Source organism: Nicotiana tomentosiformis, chromosome 11 (assembly GCF_000390325.3).
Source record: "Nicotiana tomentosiformis chromosome 11, ASM39032v3, whole genome shotgun sequence".
Lineage (NCBI taxonomy): Eukaryota > Viridiplantae > Streptophyta > Magnoliopsida > Solanales > Solanaceae > Nicotiana > Nicotiana tomentosiformis.
Genome location: NC_090822.1, coordinates 124202641 through 124219290, shown reverse-complemented (window position 1 = coordinate 124219290; position 16650 = coordinate 124202641). Strand labels below are relative to the sequence as shown.

Below are 16650 nucleotides of genomic sequence, written 5' to 3'. Positions count from 1 at the left end.
TACTGCGATACTTTACTCTGCCTTATTTCTATTTTTTTTATATATATATATATATATATATATATATATATACCAGTAGGGCCCTGACCTTACCTCGTCACTACTCGACTGAGGTTAGGCTTGACACTTACTGGGTACCATTGTGGTGTACTCACGTCCTTTCCTGCACATGTGTTTCGTGTGAAGATCCAGATCCTTTTTACCAGCCTCGTCCTTAGTTGCAGTCGTTGCTATTTTTCGGAGAATTTCAAGGTACATTTGCGCGTGCCCGCATATCCTCGGAGTCCCCCTCTGTCCCCTATGGTGATTCTTCTCTTATTTCTATAGACATTGATGTATAGAACAGTTAGAACTTCGTAGAAACTTGTGACTTACGGTGTTCCGGGTCTTGGGAGTGTCATGTATATTTTGAGAGTTGATTGTTGTATATGCCGAGCGCCATCTCAATTGCTTATTAAAACATTTGTTACTGTTAGTTGTTAATATTCATGTTTTTCATTTCTTTTCCGCAAGTGTTAAGGTTACCTAGTCGTAGAGACTAGGTGCCGTCACGACGATTCACGGAGAGATGTGACAGAAATTCATAGCGATACGCTCCCACTTCCACTCAGGAATCTCTATCTTCTGAAGAAAACCAACCGGTCTCTGATGCTCATACTTTACTTGCTGACAATTTAGACACCAAGCTACATATGCAACTATATCCTTATTCATCCTCCTCCACCAATAATGCTACCGCAAGTCTTGATACATCTTGGCGGCGCCCAGATGAATAGAATACTGGGAACTGTGGTCCTCCTCTAGAATCAACTCATGAAGTCCATCCACATTAGGTACACAAACACGACCTTGCATCCTCAAAACTCCATCATCTCCAACCGTAACCTGTTTGGCATCACTGTGCCGCACCGTGTCCCTAAGGACAAGCAAATGAGGGTCATCATGTTGTCGTTCCCTGATGCGCTCAAACAACGAAGACTGAGTGACTCTATAAGCTAGAACACGACTAGCTCAGAAACATCCAACCTCACGAACTGATTGGCCAAAGCATGAACATCTAATGCAAGTGGTCTCTCACCGACTGGAATATACGCAAGGCTGCCCATACTCACTAACTTCCCACTTAAGGCATCGGCCACCACGTTGGCCTTCCCGGGATGATACAAGATGGTGAGATCATAATCTTTAAATAGCTCTAACCACCTCCGCTGCCTCAAATTGAGCTCCTTTTGTTTGAACAAGTATTGTAAAGTCTGATGATCCGTGAAGACCTCACACGATACGTCGTAAAGATAATACCTCCAAATCTCCAGCTCATAAACAATGGCTGCCAACTCTAAGTCATGGACAGGGTAATTCTTCTCATGAACCTTCAACTGCCGTGACGTATACGCAATCACCCTGCCCTCCTATATCGGTACCGCACCGAGACCAACATGAGACGCATCACGATATACTGTATAAGATCTTGAACCTGTGGGCAATACCAACACCGGTGTTGTAGTCAAAACAGTCTTGAGCTTCTGAAAGCTCGCCTCACACTCGTCTAGCCATCTGAACGGGGCACCCTTCTGGGTCAACCTGGTCAATGGGGCTGCTATATATTGAAACCCCTCCACATATCGATGGTAATAGCCCGCCAAACCCAAGAAACTCCTGATCTCTGTAGCTGAAGTGGGTCTAGGCCAGTTCTAAACTACCTCAATCTTCTTAGGATCTACCTGAATGCCCTCTACTGATACAAAGTGCCCCAAGAAAGTGACTGAATCCAACCAAAACTCACACTTTAAAAATTTAGCATACAACTCGCTGGCTCTCAGAGTCTGAAGCACAATCCTGAGATGCTGCTCATGCTCCTCTCGACTGCGGGAGTAGATCAAGATATCATCGATAAACACGATCACAAAGGAGTCCAAATAAGGCTTGAACACTCGATTCACCAAATCCATGAATGCTTCTGGGGCATTTGTCAACCCAAAAGACATTACTAGAAACTCATAATGCCCGTACCGAGTCCGAAAAGTTGTCTTAGGGACATCGGATGCCCTAATCCTCAAATGATGGTATCGAAATCTCAAATCAATCTTCGAAAATACCTTGTCACCCTGAAATTGATCAAATAAATCATCAATCCTCGGCAATGGATACTTGTTCTTGATGGTGACTTAATTTAACTGCCGATAATCTATACACATCCTCATCGATCCATCTTTCTTCTTCACAAACAACACGGGTGCACCCTAGGGCGATACACTAGGTCTAATGAAACCCTTATCAAGCAAATTTTGCAATTTTGGCGGGGCCATACGGTATGGCGGAATGGAAATAGGTTGAGTGCCCAGAGCCAAATCAATGCATAAATCAATATCTATGTCGGGTGGCATCCCCGACAGGTTTGCAGGAAACGCCTCTGGAAACTCACGAACAACTGGCACTGAATCCATGGAAGGAACCTCCGCACTAGAATCACGTACATAAGCTAAATAAGCTAGACACCCTTTTCGACCATATATTGAGCCTTCACATAATAGATAACCTTGCTCGTAGAATCGTCAGAAGTCCCTCTCCACTCTAATCGAGGCAACCCCGGCAAGGCTAAAGTCACCGTCTTGGCATGACAATCTAATATAGCATGATAAGGTGACAGCAAATCCATACCCAAAATGACATCAAAATCGACCATAAGTAGAAGATCTACACGAGTCTCAAGACTCCTAATGGTGACCACACACGAACGATAAACACGATCTACAACAATAGCATCCCCCACAGGTGTGGACACATACACAGGAGCACTGAAAGAGTCACGAGGCACAACCAAATATGAAGCAAAATATGATGACACATATGAGTAAGTAGAACCCGAAACAAATAGAACTGAAGCCTCTCTACTACAAAGTGAAACAGTACATGTGATAACAACATCAGGTGACTCAGCCTCAGGCATGACTGGAAAAGCATAACACCGGGGCTGGGGGCCACCACCCTAAACTACGTCCCTGAGACGGCCTCTAGCTGACTGGCTTTCACCTCTAATGGCCTGACCTTCACCTCTAACAGTCTGGCCTCTACCTCTGGCTGCCTGACCCCTGCCATTGGATGGATGAGCATATGGTGCAGCAACTGTTGTCGGAACCATGGCACGAGAACCCTGATGTTGTGGCGGGACACCCAATAATCTCGGACAGGTCCTCCTAATATGCCCATAACCACCACACTCGTAACATCCATCCTGGTATTGTGGCAGTGGAAACTGAGACTGACCCGAACGGGCCGTATGACCACTGTAGTAACTCTGAATAGAAGGTGCACTGATAGGATTTGATGGTGCACTATAGGCTGGCTGACCAGAATGGGGAACATAAGGACCACGACTCCCTGAAGCACTGTGGGATGCCTGGAGTGCTGAATGAAATGGCATGGGAGGATGACCTCTACCAAAAGTACCCCTACCTCCAGATGAGGCATCGCTAAACCCACCGGAATAATGAGGTCTCTTGTCAGATCCCTGACCTCCCTGTGCAAGAACCATCTCGACTCGCCTGGCAACATTGGCAGCCTCATGAAAAGAAATCTCACTTCTGGTCTCCTTAGCCATCTGCAATCTGATAGGTTGAGCAAGTCCGCCAATAAACTTCATCACTCTCTCTCTCTCTCGATGGGAAACAGAAGAAAATCATGATGGGCCAAATCTACAAAACGGATCTCATACTGAGTAACAGTCATACTGCCCTGCTGGAGATGCTCGAACTGACGGCGATGCTCCTCTCTCAATGTGATAGACAAGAACATCTCTAGGAAGATCTAAGAGAATTGGTCCCAAGTAAGAGCAGGCGACCCAGCTGGTCTGGTCAACAAATAATCTTTTCACCATTTCTTGGCGGAACCAATCATTTGAAATGCAGCAAAGTCGACCTCATTGGTCTCCAATATACCCATGTTCTGTAGCACCCCATGACAGCTGTCAAGATATGCATGGGGATCCTCTGAAGTAGCACCACTGAAGTGAAATGGGAAGAGCTTGGTAAACCTGTCCAATCTCCACAAAGCCTCAGAATACATAGCTGACCCATCACTAGTCTGTGCCGAAACAACCGGCTGAACTACTCCGACTGGATGAGCTGCTAGAGTCTGATACTGGGGAGTCGTCTGCACCGGAGTATGAGTAGCAGGAGTCTCGGATCCTCCTCCAGCCTGAGAGACGGCTGGTGCCATGGGAAATGCGTATGTCTGGGCCACACTCTCCATAAGGCCCACCAAACGGACCAAAGCATCTTGAAGCACTGGAGTGGCAATGAACCCCTCCGGAACCTGAGCTGGCCCGGCAGGAACAGTCTGGGTTGGAACCTCCTTGTCAAACTCTACTTGAGGCTCCACTACTGGGGCTGCTACTCGGGCTTTGGGCTGACCCGTGCCCCTACATCGGCCTCTGGCACGGCCTCGGCCTCGACCTCTGCCCCTCGTAAGAGCTGCCACTGGGGGATCTGGCTGCTGCTCAGCTGAGGAAGCGGTACGTGTTCTCTCCATCAGCTAGAGAATAAGAGTAGAAGAGTTCAATCAGTATTGAGAAAATAAAATCGCACGACAAAGAAGAATATAAGTGAAATTTGTCCTAAACTTCATAGCCTCTGGGAGATAAGCACAGACGTCTATGTACCGATCCCCCATACTCTACTAAGCTCGCTCGTGAATTATGAGACCTAGGCAACCTAGTGCTCTGATACCAACATGTCACAACCCGAAATTCCCATCGTCGAGACCGTCATGGCGCCTAATATTTCACTGGCTAGGCAAGCCAACTTTAGAAAATCATCAAGCCAATTCTTATACATTTCAGTAAATAACAGCAACTAAGCCATAACGAGTTAAAATGAGTGCGAAAATTTATAACAGCCTCAATATTTACACTACTACCCGGATCTGGAGTCACAATTCATGAACTTCTAAGATTTTACTACAAGTAAATGTGAGAAAGAAATACAAATATTTTTGAAAATAAAGAAATAGTAAAGTGCAATGTCTAAAAGGGGACTATAAGGTCTGCGGACGTCGGCAGATCTACCTTGGGTCTCCTGTCGGATGAATCCAACAACTAACCTCACGATCAGCCCGGACCAGCACCAAAATCTGCTCAAGAAGTGCACAGTGCAGTATCAATACAACCGACCTCATGTACTGGTAAGTGCCGAGCCTAACCTCGATGAAGTAGTGACGAGGCTATGGCGGGTCACTCACTCTACAACATGTACGCAGTATATATGATAAAAACAACAAAAGGAAGACATGATAGAATAAAGCAATAATTTGCAAGAAATAACAACAACTCTTAGAAATAAGTCAACAATGTTCAGAAATTACCAATCCTTAAGTGCAATAAAGAATACCGTAAAGCTAACACATTTCAGGGAAAGCATAAATACATAGGTTATGACGACGCGCAACCCGATCCCACTGTAAATCTCATATTCCTCCCTTATTTCCTCATAATAGCATGAACAACAGTGAATATAAACAAAAGTATTACGGCGTGCAACCCGATCCTACCATATCACAATGACACTATTACATTTCACCCTTATTCCACCAAACAATCCACCCTTATTACACTTGTTGCGGCATGCAACCCGTTCCCACCGTACAGTATCAACTCACGCTTATTCCACCTCAACATATCACCCTTATTCCACCTGTTGCGGCGTGCAACCCAACCCCACCACATCAATAATAATTACTCAGTATGTAAGGAAATTTCACAATTTAAATCACAGAAAACCTTCATAAATACCTAAACTCCAAACCAAAACAAATAGGAAACTTGTACACCATGAAAGTTCACATAAGTAACACTACACAACGAGACCAATTCAGAATATGCAACGGAAAGGTACCGACAAACCAACTTAAGCAAATAATAGGAGATAATGAAACTATGAAAGAACTAATATCATTAACAGGAGAAAATAATATCTAACAAGTAGCAATTAGGTATGGGAACACAATTTGAGCATATAACACTTAAGACAGGTAAAGAGACAATTTGAGCATATAACCATTAAGATAGAGAAAGAGACAATATGAGAAAAACGGAATAAAACAGGTAAACATATAATTTGGCGGCGCATAAGTACTCGTCACCTCACATATACGCCGCTCACATGAAATTCACATAACAAGTAGTCTGAGGGTTCCTAATTCCCTCAAGTCAAGGTTAGATACAATACGTACCTCGCTCTAATGGCCACTCAATGCTCAATTACAGCTTTTTCTCTAGAATCCACCTCCAAACCACTCGTATCTATCCACAAACGACTCAATAATATCAAATATTGCTAAAGAAATCAATTACAATACATAAATTTAGATTCCCCAAACTTTTCCCCAAAAGGTAAAAAATCGACCCCGGGCTCGCTTGGTCAAAACCCGAGGCTCTGACCAAAATTCATTCACACATTCACCCCCAAGCTCGATTATGTAATTACTTTCGGAATCCGACCCTAAATTGAGGTCTAAATCCCCAATTTGCAAAACTCCTCATTTCTTCCTAAATGCCTAGTTTTCTACCATGAAAGAACACAGATTAGGGCTAGGAATTTAATGGGTGATGATAGAAATGGAAGAAAATGCGTTAAAGAGTACAAACATATGAATTGGTGTTGAGTTTTCCCTTCAAAATCGCACCTAGGCCGAACTCTAATGGAGAGTTTATGAAAAATAGGTAACATCCCGTTTTTGAAATGTTTTAAGGTCTAGGCGTCAGGCCTTCTTCGCGTTCGCGATGTGCAACAACCCAAATGGCTTTCGCGTTCGCGAGTTCCTCTTCACGTTTGCGAAGGCTGTCCCCCCTGGCCTCCGCGTTCGCGAGCCAATGCTCGCCTTCGCGTAGAAGAACGAGTGTCCTCTTCCACAGGTCCCTCAAGCTTCACGTTCGCGAGAAGCTGGTAGCGTTTGCGAAGGGTAAGCCCCCACTGCCTTGCGTTCGCGACCTAGCTACTTGTCACAACTCGAAATGTCCCACCGACGGGACCGTGATGGCGCCCAATGTTAGAAAATCATTAAACCAATGCCTTATTTCCATTCAGTAAATAACAATAATTAAATAAGATGAAATATAATAAGTGTGGAATATTATAAAATTATATTAATTACTACCACCCGTATCTGGAGTCACAATTTACGAGCATTCTAGAATTTACTACAAGTAATAGTCTGAAAGAAATACAATTGTCTGAAAGAAAGAAAACAGAAGGACATATAAGATAGACAGGGACTTCAAGGTCTGTGAACGCCGACAGATCTACCTTGAGTCTCCGGACAGCAAACCAGTAGCAAATCTCGATCAACATGAGCCGGTATTAAAATCTGCACAACAAGTGCAGAGTGCAGCATCAGTACAACCGACCCCATGTACTTGTAAGTATCGAGCCTAACCTCGGCGAAGTAGTGAAGAGGCTAGGACAAGACTCCCACATATAACATGTACAATATAATCATGCTAGTGGCAACAATAGTAAGTAAAGCAATAACGCGGAAATAATGAGAAGGGGACATACAGTGGGGGAATACAACATAAAGAGTGAGAATAATGAAAAGACAGAATTAAACAGAAAATTCGTAAACGAATTGAGCAATTAAAACAGCAAAGGAAAATTGCACGGCATCACCATTCGTGTTTTTACTCTCAATCTCACCAAATAAATAAATAGAACGGCACGACATTAACCTTCGTGCTTTTATCTCTTCCTCACAATATAAATAATTTATGCACGGCATCACCCTTCGTGCTTTACACTCTTCCTCACAATATAATTAAATTATACACGGCATCACTCTTCGTGCTTTACACTCTTCCTCACAATATAATTAAATTATACACGGCATCACCCTTCGTGCTTTACACTCTTCCTCACAATATAATTTAATTTATGCACAGCATCACCCTTCGTGCTTTACACTCTTCCTCACAATATAATTAAATTATACACGGCATCACCCTTCGTGCTTTACACTCTTCCTCACAATATCATTAAATTATGCACGGCATCACCCTTCGTGCTTTACACTCTTCCTCACAATATAATTAAATTATGCACGGCATCACCCTTCGTGCTTTACACTCTTCCTCACAATATAATTTAATTTATGCACAGCATCACCCTTCGTGCTTTACACTCTTCCTCACAATTCACAGAATCAATAACAACGTATAGAGAGAAGTTTCACAAGAAATCAATATTTCATCAATGATTACCTTCACAATTTAACATCTCGACCTCAAATCAATATTCACAATCTTATCGACCTTGGTGGAACCGGATACAAGTCTCGAAACATTTCAACAACAACAATAAGCATGGATAACAAGATTTAAGACTACAATTTGCAAGAAATGGAATTTCACTTGCATGCTATGACTCGACCACAACGTATAGATGCTCGTCACCTTAACTATACGTCATATTCAACAACAAAACACGTAGCAAATACTCACACAATACCTATTCCCTCAAGCCAAAGTTAGACACAACGCTTACCTCGCTCCGAATGCCACTTAATTCTCAATCACAGCTTTTTCTTTGGAATTCACCTCCAAACCACTCGTATCTATTCAAAAATGACTCAATAATATCAAATATTGCTAAAGGAATTAATTATATTTCATAATTTAAATTTCACAAATTTTCCTCCAAAAAGTCGAAAAATCGACCCCGGGCCCGCTTGGTCAAAACCTGAGGTTCTGACCAAAATTCTTTTACCCATTCATCCCCGAGCTCGAATATATAATTGGTTTTGGAATCCGACCCCAAATTTAGGTCTAAATCCCCAAATTCCCGAAATCCCTAGTTTCTACCCTAACCCCTAATTCTACCATGAAACTCTAGATTTTTGGTTGAAAATTCAAGAAATGTAATGGGTAATTGAAAGAAAATAGTATAGAATCACTTACCAATAATTTGGGGAAGAAATGACTCTTGAAAAATCGCCTCTCACCGTTTGGTTTTTGAGAAAAATGAGTTTTTGGCAAAAATCCCGTTTTTGGATTCTGTTACGTGCTGGGTGATAGTGTTCATCGCGTTCGTGAAGGGTACTGGCTGCCAAGCCTTCGCGTTCGCGAGACCCAACTTGCGTTCGCGATGATCACTCCCCCAGGCCTTCGCGTTCGCGAGACATGGCTCGCGTTCGCGTTGAGACAGTCGCGTTCGCGAAGGGTAAGTCCCCATCACTTCACGTTCGCGACCAGGCCTTCGCTTTCGCGAAGAAGATAACTTCAGCTGCCCGGTTTACTCTTCGCGTTCGCGAGAGTACCTTCGCGAATGCGAAGAAGGACATGCCAGAACACAGACTCTACAGAAAAACCAGATTTCCAAAGTCCAAAACATCCCGTGGCCTATCCGAAATTCACACGAGCCCTTGGGGCTCCAAACTAAACATGCACACAGGTCTAAAAATATCATACAAACTTGTTCGCACGATCAAATCACCAAAATAATACCTAGAACTACGAATTTAGCACCAAATCGAATGAAATCTTCAAGAACACTTAAAAATAACTATTTTCTCAACAGAAGGTCCGAATAACGTCAAATCAACTTCGTTTCACACCAAATTTCTCAGACATGTATTAAATCTCATAATGAACTTGTACCGGGCTCCGGAACCAAAATATGGACCCGATACTAACAATGTCAAATATCAATCAATTCTTAAAAACAAATACTTTCCAAACTTTTAATTTTCATCAAAAATTCATAACTCAAGCTAGGGACCTCCAAATTCGATTTTAGGTATACGCCTAGGTCCCATAATTCGATACGGACCCACCGGGATCGTCAAAACATGAATCTGGGCCCGTTTACCTAAAATGTTGACCGAAGTCAACTAAAATCAACTTTTAAAGCAAAAAATCTTATTTTTATTAGTTTTCAACATAAAAGCTTTCCGAAAACCTGCTCGGATTACGCACGCAAATAGAGGAGGGTAAAAATGAGATTTGTAAGGCTTAAGAGCGCAGATTCGAGTTCTAAAACATAAGATGACCTTTTGGGTCATCACATTCTCTACCTCTAAAATAACCGTTCGTCCTCGAACGGACATAGAAAAGTACATGGGCTGGTGAAAAGGTAGGGATATCTACTTCGCATATCAGACTCAGACTCCTAAGTAGCTGCCTCAATAGGCTGACCTCTCCACTGCACTCAAACTGAAGGGTAGCTCTTTGATCTCAACTGGCAAACTTGTCGGGCTAGAATTGCCAACGGCTCCTCCTCGTAAGTCAAATCCCTGTCCAACTAGATATAGCTGAAATCTAACACATAGGACGGATCGCCGTGATACTTTCGAAGCATGGACACATGGAATACCGGATGAACAGCTGATAAACTAGGTGGCAACGCAAGCCTGTAAGCCATCTCTCCCACTCTCTCTAGAATCTTGAAAGGTCTGATGCAGCCTAGGGCTCAACTTGCCCTTCTTTTCGAATCTCATTACACCCTTCATGGGCGATACCCGAAGTAACACTCTCTCTCCGACCATGAATGCAACATCACGAACTCTACGGTCGGCATAACTCTTTTGCCTGGACTGAGCTGTGCGAAGTCGATCCTGAATAATTTTGACCTTATCCAAGACATCCTGTACTAAGTTTGTTCCCAACAACCGAGCCTCTCCCGGCTCAAACCACCCAACTGGCGACCGACACCGCCTACCATATAATGCCTCACAGGGAGCCATCTGAATGCTCGAATGGTAGCTGTTATTGTAGAAAAACTTCACTAACGGCAAAAACTGATCCCAAGAACCTCTAAAGTCTATAACACAGGCGCGGAGCATATCCTCCAAGATCTGAATAGTACGCTCGGACTGCCCGTTCGTCTGAGGATAAAATGTTGTGCTCAACTCAACCCGCGTACCCAACTCATGCTGAACTGCCCTCCAAAAGTGCGAGGTAACCTGCATACCTCGATCAGAAATGATAGACATAGGCACACCGTGAAGACGGACGATCTCACAAATATAAATCTCTGCCAACCGCTCCGAGGAATAGGTAACTGCCACAGGAATGAAATGCGCTGACTTAGTCAGCCTGTCCACAATGACCCAAACTGCATCGAACTTCCTCTGAGTCTGTGGGAGTCCAACAATAAAGTCCATAGTGATACTCTCCCACTTCTACTCAGGAATATCTAACCTCTGAAGTAAACCACCAGGTCTCTGATGCTCACACTTTACCTGCTGCCAATTTAGGCACCGAGCCATATAGGCAACTATGTCCTTCTTCATTCGCCTCCACCAATAATACTTCCTCAAGTCCTGATACATCTTGGCGGCGCCAGGATGAATAAAATATCGGGAACTGTAGGACTCCTCAAGGATCAACTCACGAAGTCCATCCACATTAGGCACACAAATACGACCCTGCATCCTCAAAACTCTGTCATCTCCAACAGTAGCCTGCTTGGCACCCCCGTGCCGCACTTGTCTCTAAGGACAAGTAAATGAGGATCGTCATCCTGTCGATCTCTGATGCGCTCAAATAAAGAAGACCGAGCAACTATACAAGCTAGAACACGGCTGGGCTCAGAAACATCTAACCTCATGAACTGGTTGGCCAAGGCCTGAACATCCAATGCAAGCGGTCTCTCCCCAACTGGAATATATGCAAGGCTACCCATACTGACTGACTTCTTACTCAAAGCGTCGGCCACCACGTTGGCATTCTCGGGATGATACAATATGGTGATATCATAGTGTTTCAATAGCTCCAGCCACCTCCTCTGCCTCAAATTGAGTTCCTACTGCTCGAACAAATACTGCAAGCTCCGATGATCAGTGAATACCTCACATGGCACGCCGTAAAGATAGTGCCTCCAAATCTTCAGCGCGTGAACAATGGCTGCCAGCTCTAGATCATGAACAAGGTAATTCTTCTCGTGAAACTTCAGCTGTCGCGAAGCATATGCAATAACCTTGCCACCCTGCATCAATATCGCACCCATACCAATACGAGATACGTCACAATATACTGTATAAGATCCTAAACCTGTGGGTAACACCAATACCGGTGCCGTAGTCAAAGCTGTCTTGAGCTTCTGAAAGCTCGCTTCACACTCGTTTGACCACCTGAACGGGGCACTCTTCTGTGTCAATCTGGTCAACGGGGCTGCTATGGATGAAAACCCATCCACAAATCGACGGTAATATCCCGCCAAACCCAGGAAACTACGGATCTCTGTAGCTGAAGTGGGTCTAGGCCAGTCATGGACTGCCTTAATCTTCTTAGGATCCACCTGAATACCCTCTGCTGATACAACGTGACCTAAGAAAGCAACTGAACTCAACTAGAACTCGCATTTTGAGAACTTAGCATATAACTGGCTGTCTTTCATAGTCTGAAGAACGACCCGAAGGTGCTGCTCATGCTCCTCTCGACTGTGGGAGTAGATCAAGATATCATCAATAAATACAACCACAAAGGAATCTAGGTAGGGTTTGAGCACCCGATTTATCAAATCTATGAATGTTGCTGGGGTATTTGTCAGCCCAAATGACATCACTAGAAACTCATAATGCCCAAACCGAGTCCGAAAAGCTGTCTTAGGAACATCCGATGCCCTAATCCTCAACTGATGGTAGCCAGATCTCAAATCAATCTTTGAAAACACCTTGGCACCCTGAAGCTGATCAAATAAATCATCAATCCTCGGCAATGGATATTTGTTCTTGATGGTGGCTTTGTTCAACTGCCGATAATTTAAACACATCCTCATCAATCCATCTTTCTTCTTCACGAACAACACAGGTGCACCCTAGGGCGAGACACTAGGTCTAATGAAGCCCTTATCAAGCAAATCTTGCAACTGCTCCTTCAATTCTTTCAACTCTGGCGGGGCCATGCGATATGGTGGAATGGAAATAGGCTGAGTGCCCGGAGACAAATCAATGCAGAAATCAATATCCCTATCGGGTGGCATCTCCGGCAGGTCTGCAGGAAATACCTCCGGAAACTCACGAATAACCGGCACCGAATCTATGGAAGGAACCTCCACACTAGAATCACGGACATAAGCCAAATAAGCTAAACACCCCTTCTCGACCATATACCGAGCCTTCACATAAGAGATAACCCTGCTGGCAGAATGGCCAAGATTTCCTCTCCACTCTAATCGAGGCAACCCCTGCCAGGCTAAGGTCACTCTCTTGGCATGACAATCTAATATAGCATGATAAGGTGACAACCAATCCATACCAGTATGACATCAAAATCAACCATGTCAAAAAGTAAAAGATCTACACGAGTCTCAAGACTCCCAATGGTGACCATACACGAACGATAAACACGATCTACAACAAAAGCATCTCCCACTGTTGTGGGCACATACACAAGAGCACTCAAAGAATCATGGGACACAACCAAATAGGAAGCAAAATAGGATGACACATATGAGTAAGTAGATCCCGGATCAAATAGAACTGAAATATCTCTACTACAAACTGAAGCAGTACCTGTGATAACAGCATTAGATGACTCAGCCTCATGCCTGGTTGGGAAAGTATAACACCGGGACTGGGCCCTACCACCCTAAACTACGTCCCTGGGTTGATCTCTAGCTGGCTGGTCTCCACCTCTAACGGCCTGACCTTCACCTCTAATAGTCTGGCCTCTACCTCTGGCTGCCTGACCCCTGCCTCTGGCTGGCTGAGCAACTGGTGCCGGAACCATGACACGAGAACTCTGATGTTGTGAGGTACCCATTGCCCGAGGGCAAAATCTAGCAATATGCCTCGGATCACCACAAGTATAACATAACTTTAGCTGTTGTAACTGGTGACCCTGAAACTGACCCTGTCGACCTGAATAATCATCCTGATAACTCTCGAGTGAAAGTGCACTAATAGGAGCTGGTGGTGCACTGTAGGCTAGCTAGTCGGAATAATCCATCTAAAGCCCATGACCACCTGAGGCACTATGGAATGCCTGGAGCGCTGAATGAAACGGCCTGGGAGGATGGCCTCTACCAAAAGTACCCCTACCTCTAGATGAGGCACCGCTGAACTCACCGAAATGACAAGGTCTCTTGTCAAACCCCTGATCTCCCTGAGTAAGAACCAGTTCGACTCGTCTGGCGACATTAGCAGCCGCCTGAAAAGAAATCTCACTCCCAGTCTCCTTAGCCATCTGCAATATGATAGGTTGAGCAAGTCCATCATTAAACCTCCTCACCCCTCCCCCCTCTCTCTCTCTCTCTCTCTCTCTCTGTGGGAAGCAGAAGAATAACATGACGGGCCAAATCCACAAAACGGGTCTCATACTGAGTAACAGTCATACTGCCCTGCTGGAGACGCTCAAATTGATGGCGACGCTCCTCTCTCAATATGATAGGCAGAAATTTCTCTATGAAGAGCTGAGACAACTGGTCCTAAGTAAGAGTAGGCGATCCAGCTGGTCTGGTCAACAAGTAATCTCTCCACCATTTCTTGGCGGAACCAGTCATTTGAAATGCAGCAAAATCGACCCCATTGGTCTCCACTATACCCATGTTCCGTAAAACCTCGTGACAACTGTCAAGATACTCTTGGGGATCCTCTGAAGGAGTACCACTGAAGTGAATAGGAAAGAGCTTGATAACCCTGTCCAATCTCCATAAAGCCTCAGAAGACATAGCTAGCCCATCTCCGACTTGTACCGCAATAACTGACTGAACTAATCTGACTGGCTGAGCTACTGGAGCCTGATACTGGGGAGCTATCTGCTCCGGAGCGGAAGTGGTAGGAGTATGGGCTTCTCCTCCAGCCTGAGAGACTACTGGTGCCATGGGAAATGCGCCCGTCTGGGTCACACTCTCCATAAGGCCCACCAAACGGACCAAAGCGTCCTGAAGTACTGGGGTGGCAATGAACCCCTCCGAAACTTGAGCTGGTCCAGCAGGAACAGTCTGGTCTGGAACCTCCTCGTCAAGCTCTATCTGAGGCTCCACTACTGGGGCTGCTGCTCGGGCCCTAGGCTGAGCCGTGCCCCTGCCTCGGCCTCTGCCCCGCGTAGGAGCTGTCACTGGAGGCTCTGGCTGCTGCTCAGCTGAGGAAGCGGTACGTGTTCTTGCCATTTGCGAGAGAATAAGAGTAGAGGAGTTCAATCAAAATTGAGAAAGCAAAATCGCACGACAGAGAAGAAAAGAAGTGAAACTTGTTCCTAAACTTCATAGCCTCTGGAAGATAAGTACAGACATCTCCGTACCGATCCTCCAGACTCTTCTAAGCTTGTTCGTTAATCGTGAGACCTAAGCAATCTAGTGCTATGATACCAACTGTCACGACCCGAAATTTTCCACCGACGAGACCGTGATGGCTCCTAACATTTCACTTGCTAGGCAAGCCAACGTTAAAAAATCATTAAACCAATTCCTTATTTCCATTCAGTAAATAACAATAATTAACTAAGATGAAATATAATAAGTGCGGAATATCATAAAACTGTTTTAATTACTACCACCCAGATCTGGAGTCACAATTCACGAGCATTCTAGAATTTACTACAAGTAATAGTCTGAAAGAAATACAACTGTCTGAATGAAAGAAAACAATAGGACATAGAAGATAGACATGGACTTCAAGGTCTGTGAACGCCAACAGATATACCTTGAGTCTCCGGACAGCAGACCAGTAGCAAATCTAGATCAACCTGAGCCGGTATTAAAATCTGCACAAAAAGTGCAGAGTGCAGCATCAGTACAACCGACCCCATATACTGGTAAGTGTCGAGCCTAACCTCGGCGAAGTAGTGACGAGGCTAGGACAAGACTTCCACATATAACATGTACAGTATAATCATTCTAGTGGCAACAACAGTAAGTAAAGCAATAATGCGGAAATAATGGGAAGGGGACATACAGTAGGGGAATACAACATAAAGAGTGAGAATAATAAAAAGACAGAATTAAACAGAAAATCCGTAAACGAATTGAGCAATTAAAACAGCAAAGGAAAACTGCACGGCATTACCATTTGTGCTTTTACTCTCAATCTCACCAAATAAATAAATAGAACGGCGCGGCATCACCCTTCGTGCTTTTACTCTCTTCTTCACAATATAAATAATTCATGCACGGCATCACCCTTCGTGCTTTACACTCTTCCTCACAATATAATTAAATTATACACGGCATCACCCTTCGTGCTTTACACTCTTCCTCACAATATAATTAAATTATGCACGACATCACCCTTTGTGATTTTACACTCTTCCTCACGATATAATTTAATTTATGCACGACATCACCCTTCGTGCTTTACACTCTTCCTCACAATTCACATAATCAATAACAACGGATAAAGAGAAGTTTCACAAGAAATCAATATTTCATCAATGATTACCTTCACAATTTAACATCTCGACCTCGAATCAATATTCACAATCTTATCGATCTTGGTGGAACCGGATACAAGTCTCCCAACATTTCAACAACAACAATAAGCATGGATAACAAGATTTAAGACTACAATTTGCAAGAAATAAAATTTCACTCGCATGCTATGACTCGACCACAACGTATAGACGCCCGTCACCTCAACTATACGTCGTATTCAACAACAAAACACGTAGCAAATACTCATACAATACCTATTCCTTCAAGCCAAAGTTAGACACAATGCTTACCT

The 16650-nt window shown here is 44.1% G+C and overlaps 1 protein-coding gene across 1 annotated transcript; it reads right to left on the bottom strand.

Moving 5' to 3' along the window:
- Window positions 1-2986: 2986 nt before the first annotated feature.
- LOC138902121 (uncharacterized) lies at window positions 2987-3598 on the bottom strand. The gene has a single exon (XM_070189935.1). It carries the CDS (start codon window positions 3596-3598, stop codon window positions 2987-2989), a length of 612 nt encoding a protein of 203 aa, XP_070046036.1.
- Window positions 3599-16650: the final 13052 nt, after the last annotated feature.

What these genes read in the sequence shown, in the direction of transcription:
- LOC138902121 (XM_070189935.1), bottom strand. Translation starts at nt 3,598, where the DNA reads ATGGCTAAGGAGACCAGAAGTGAGATTTCTTTTCATGAGGCTGCCAAT.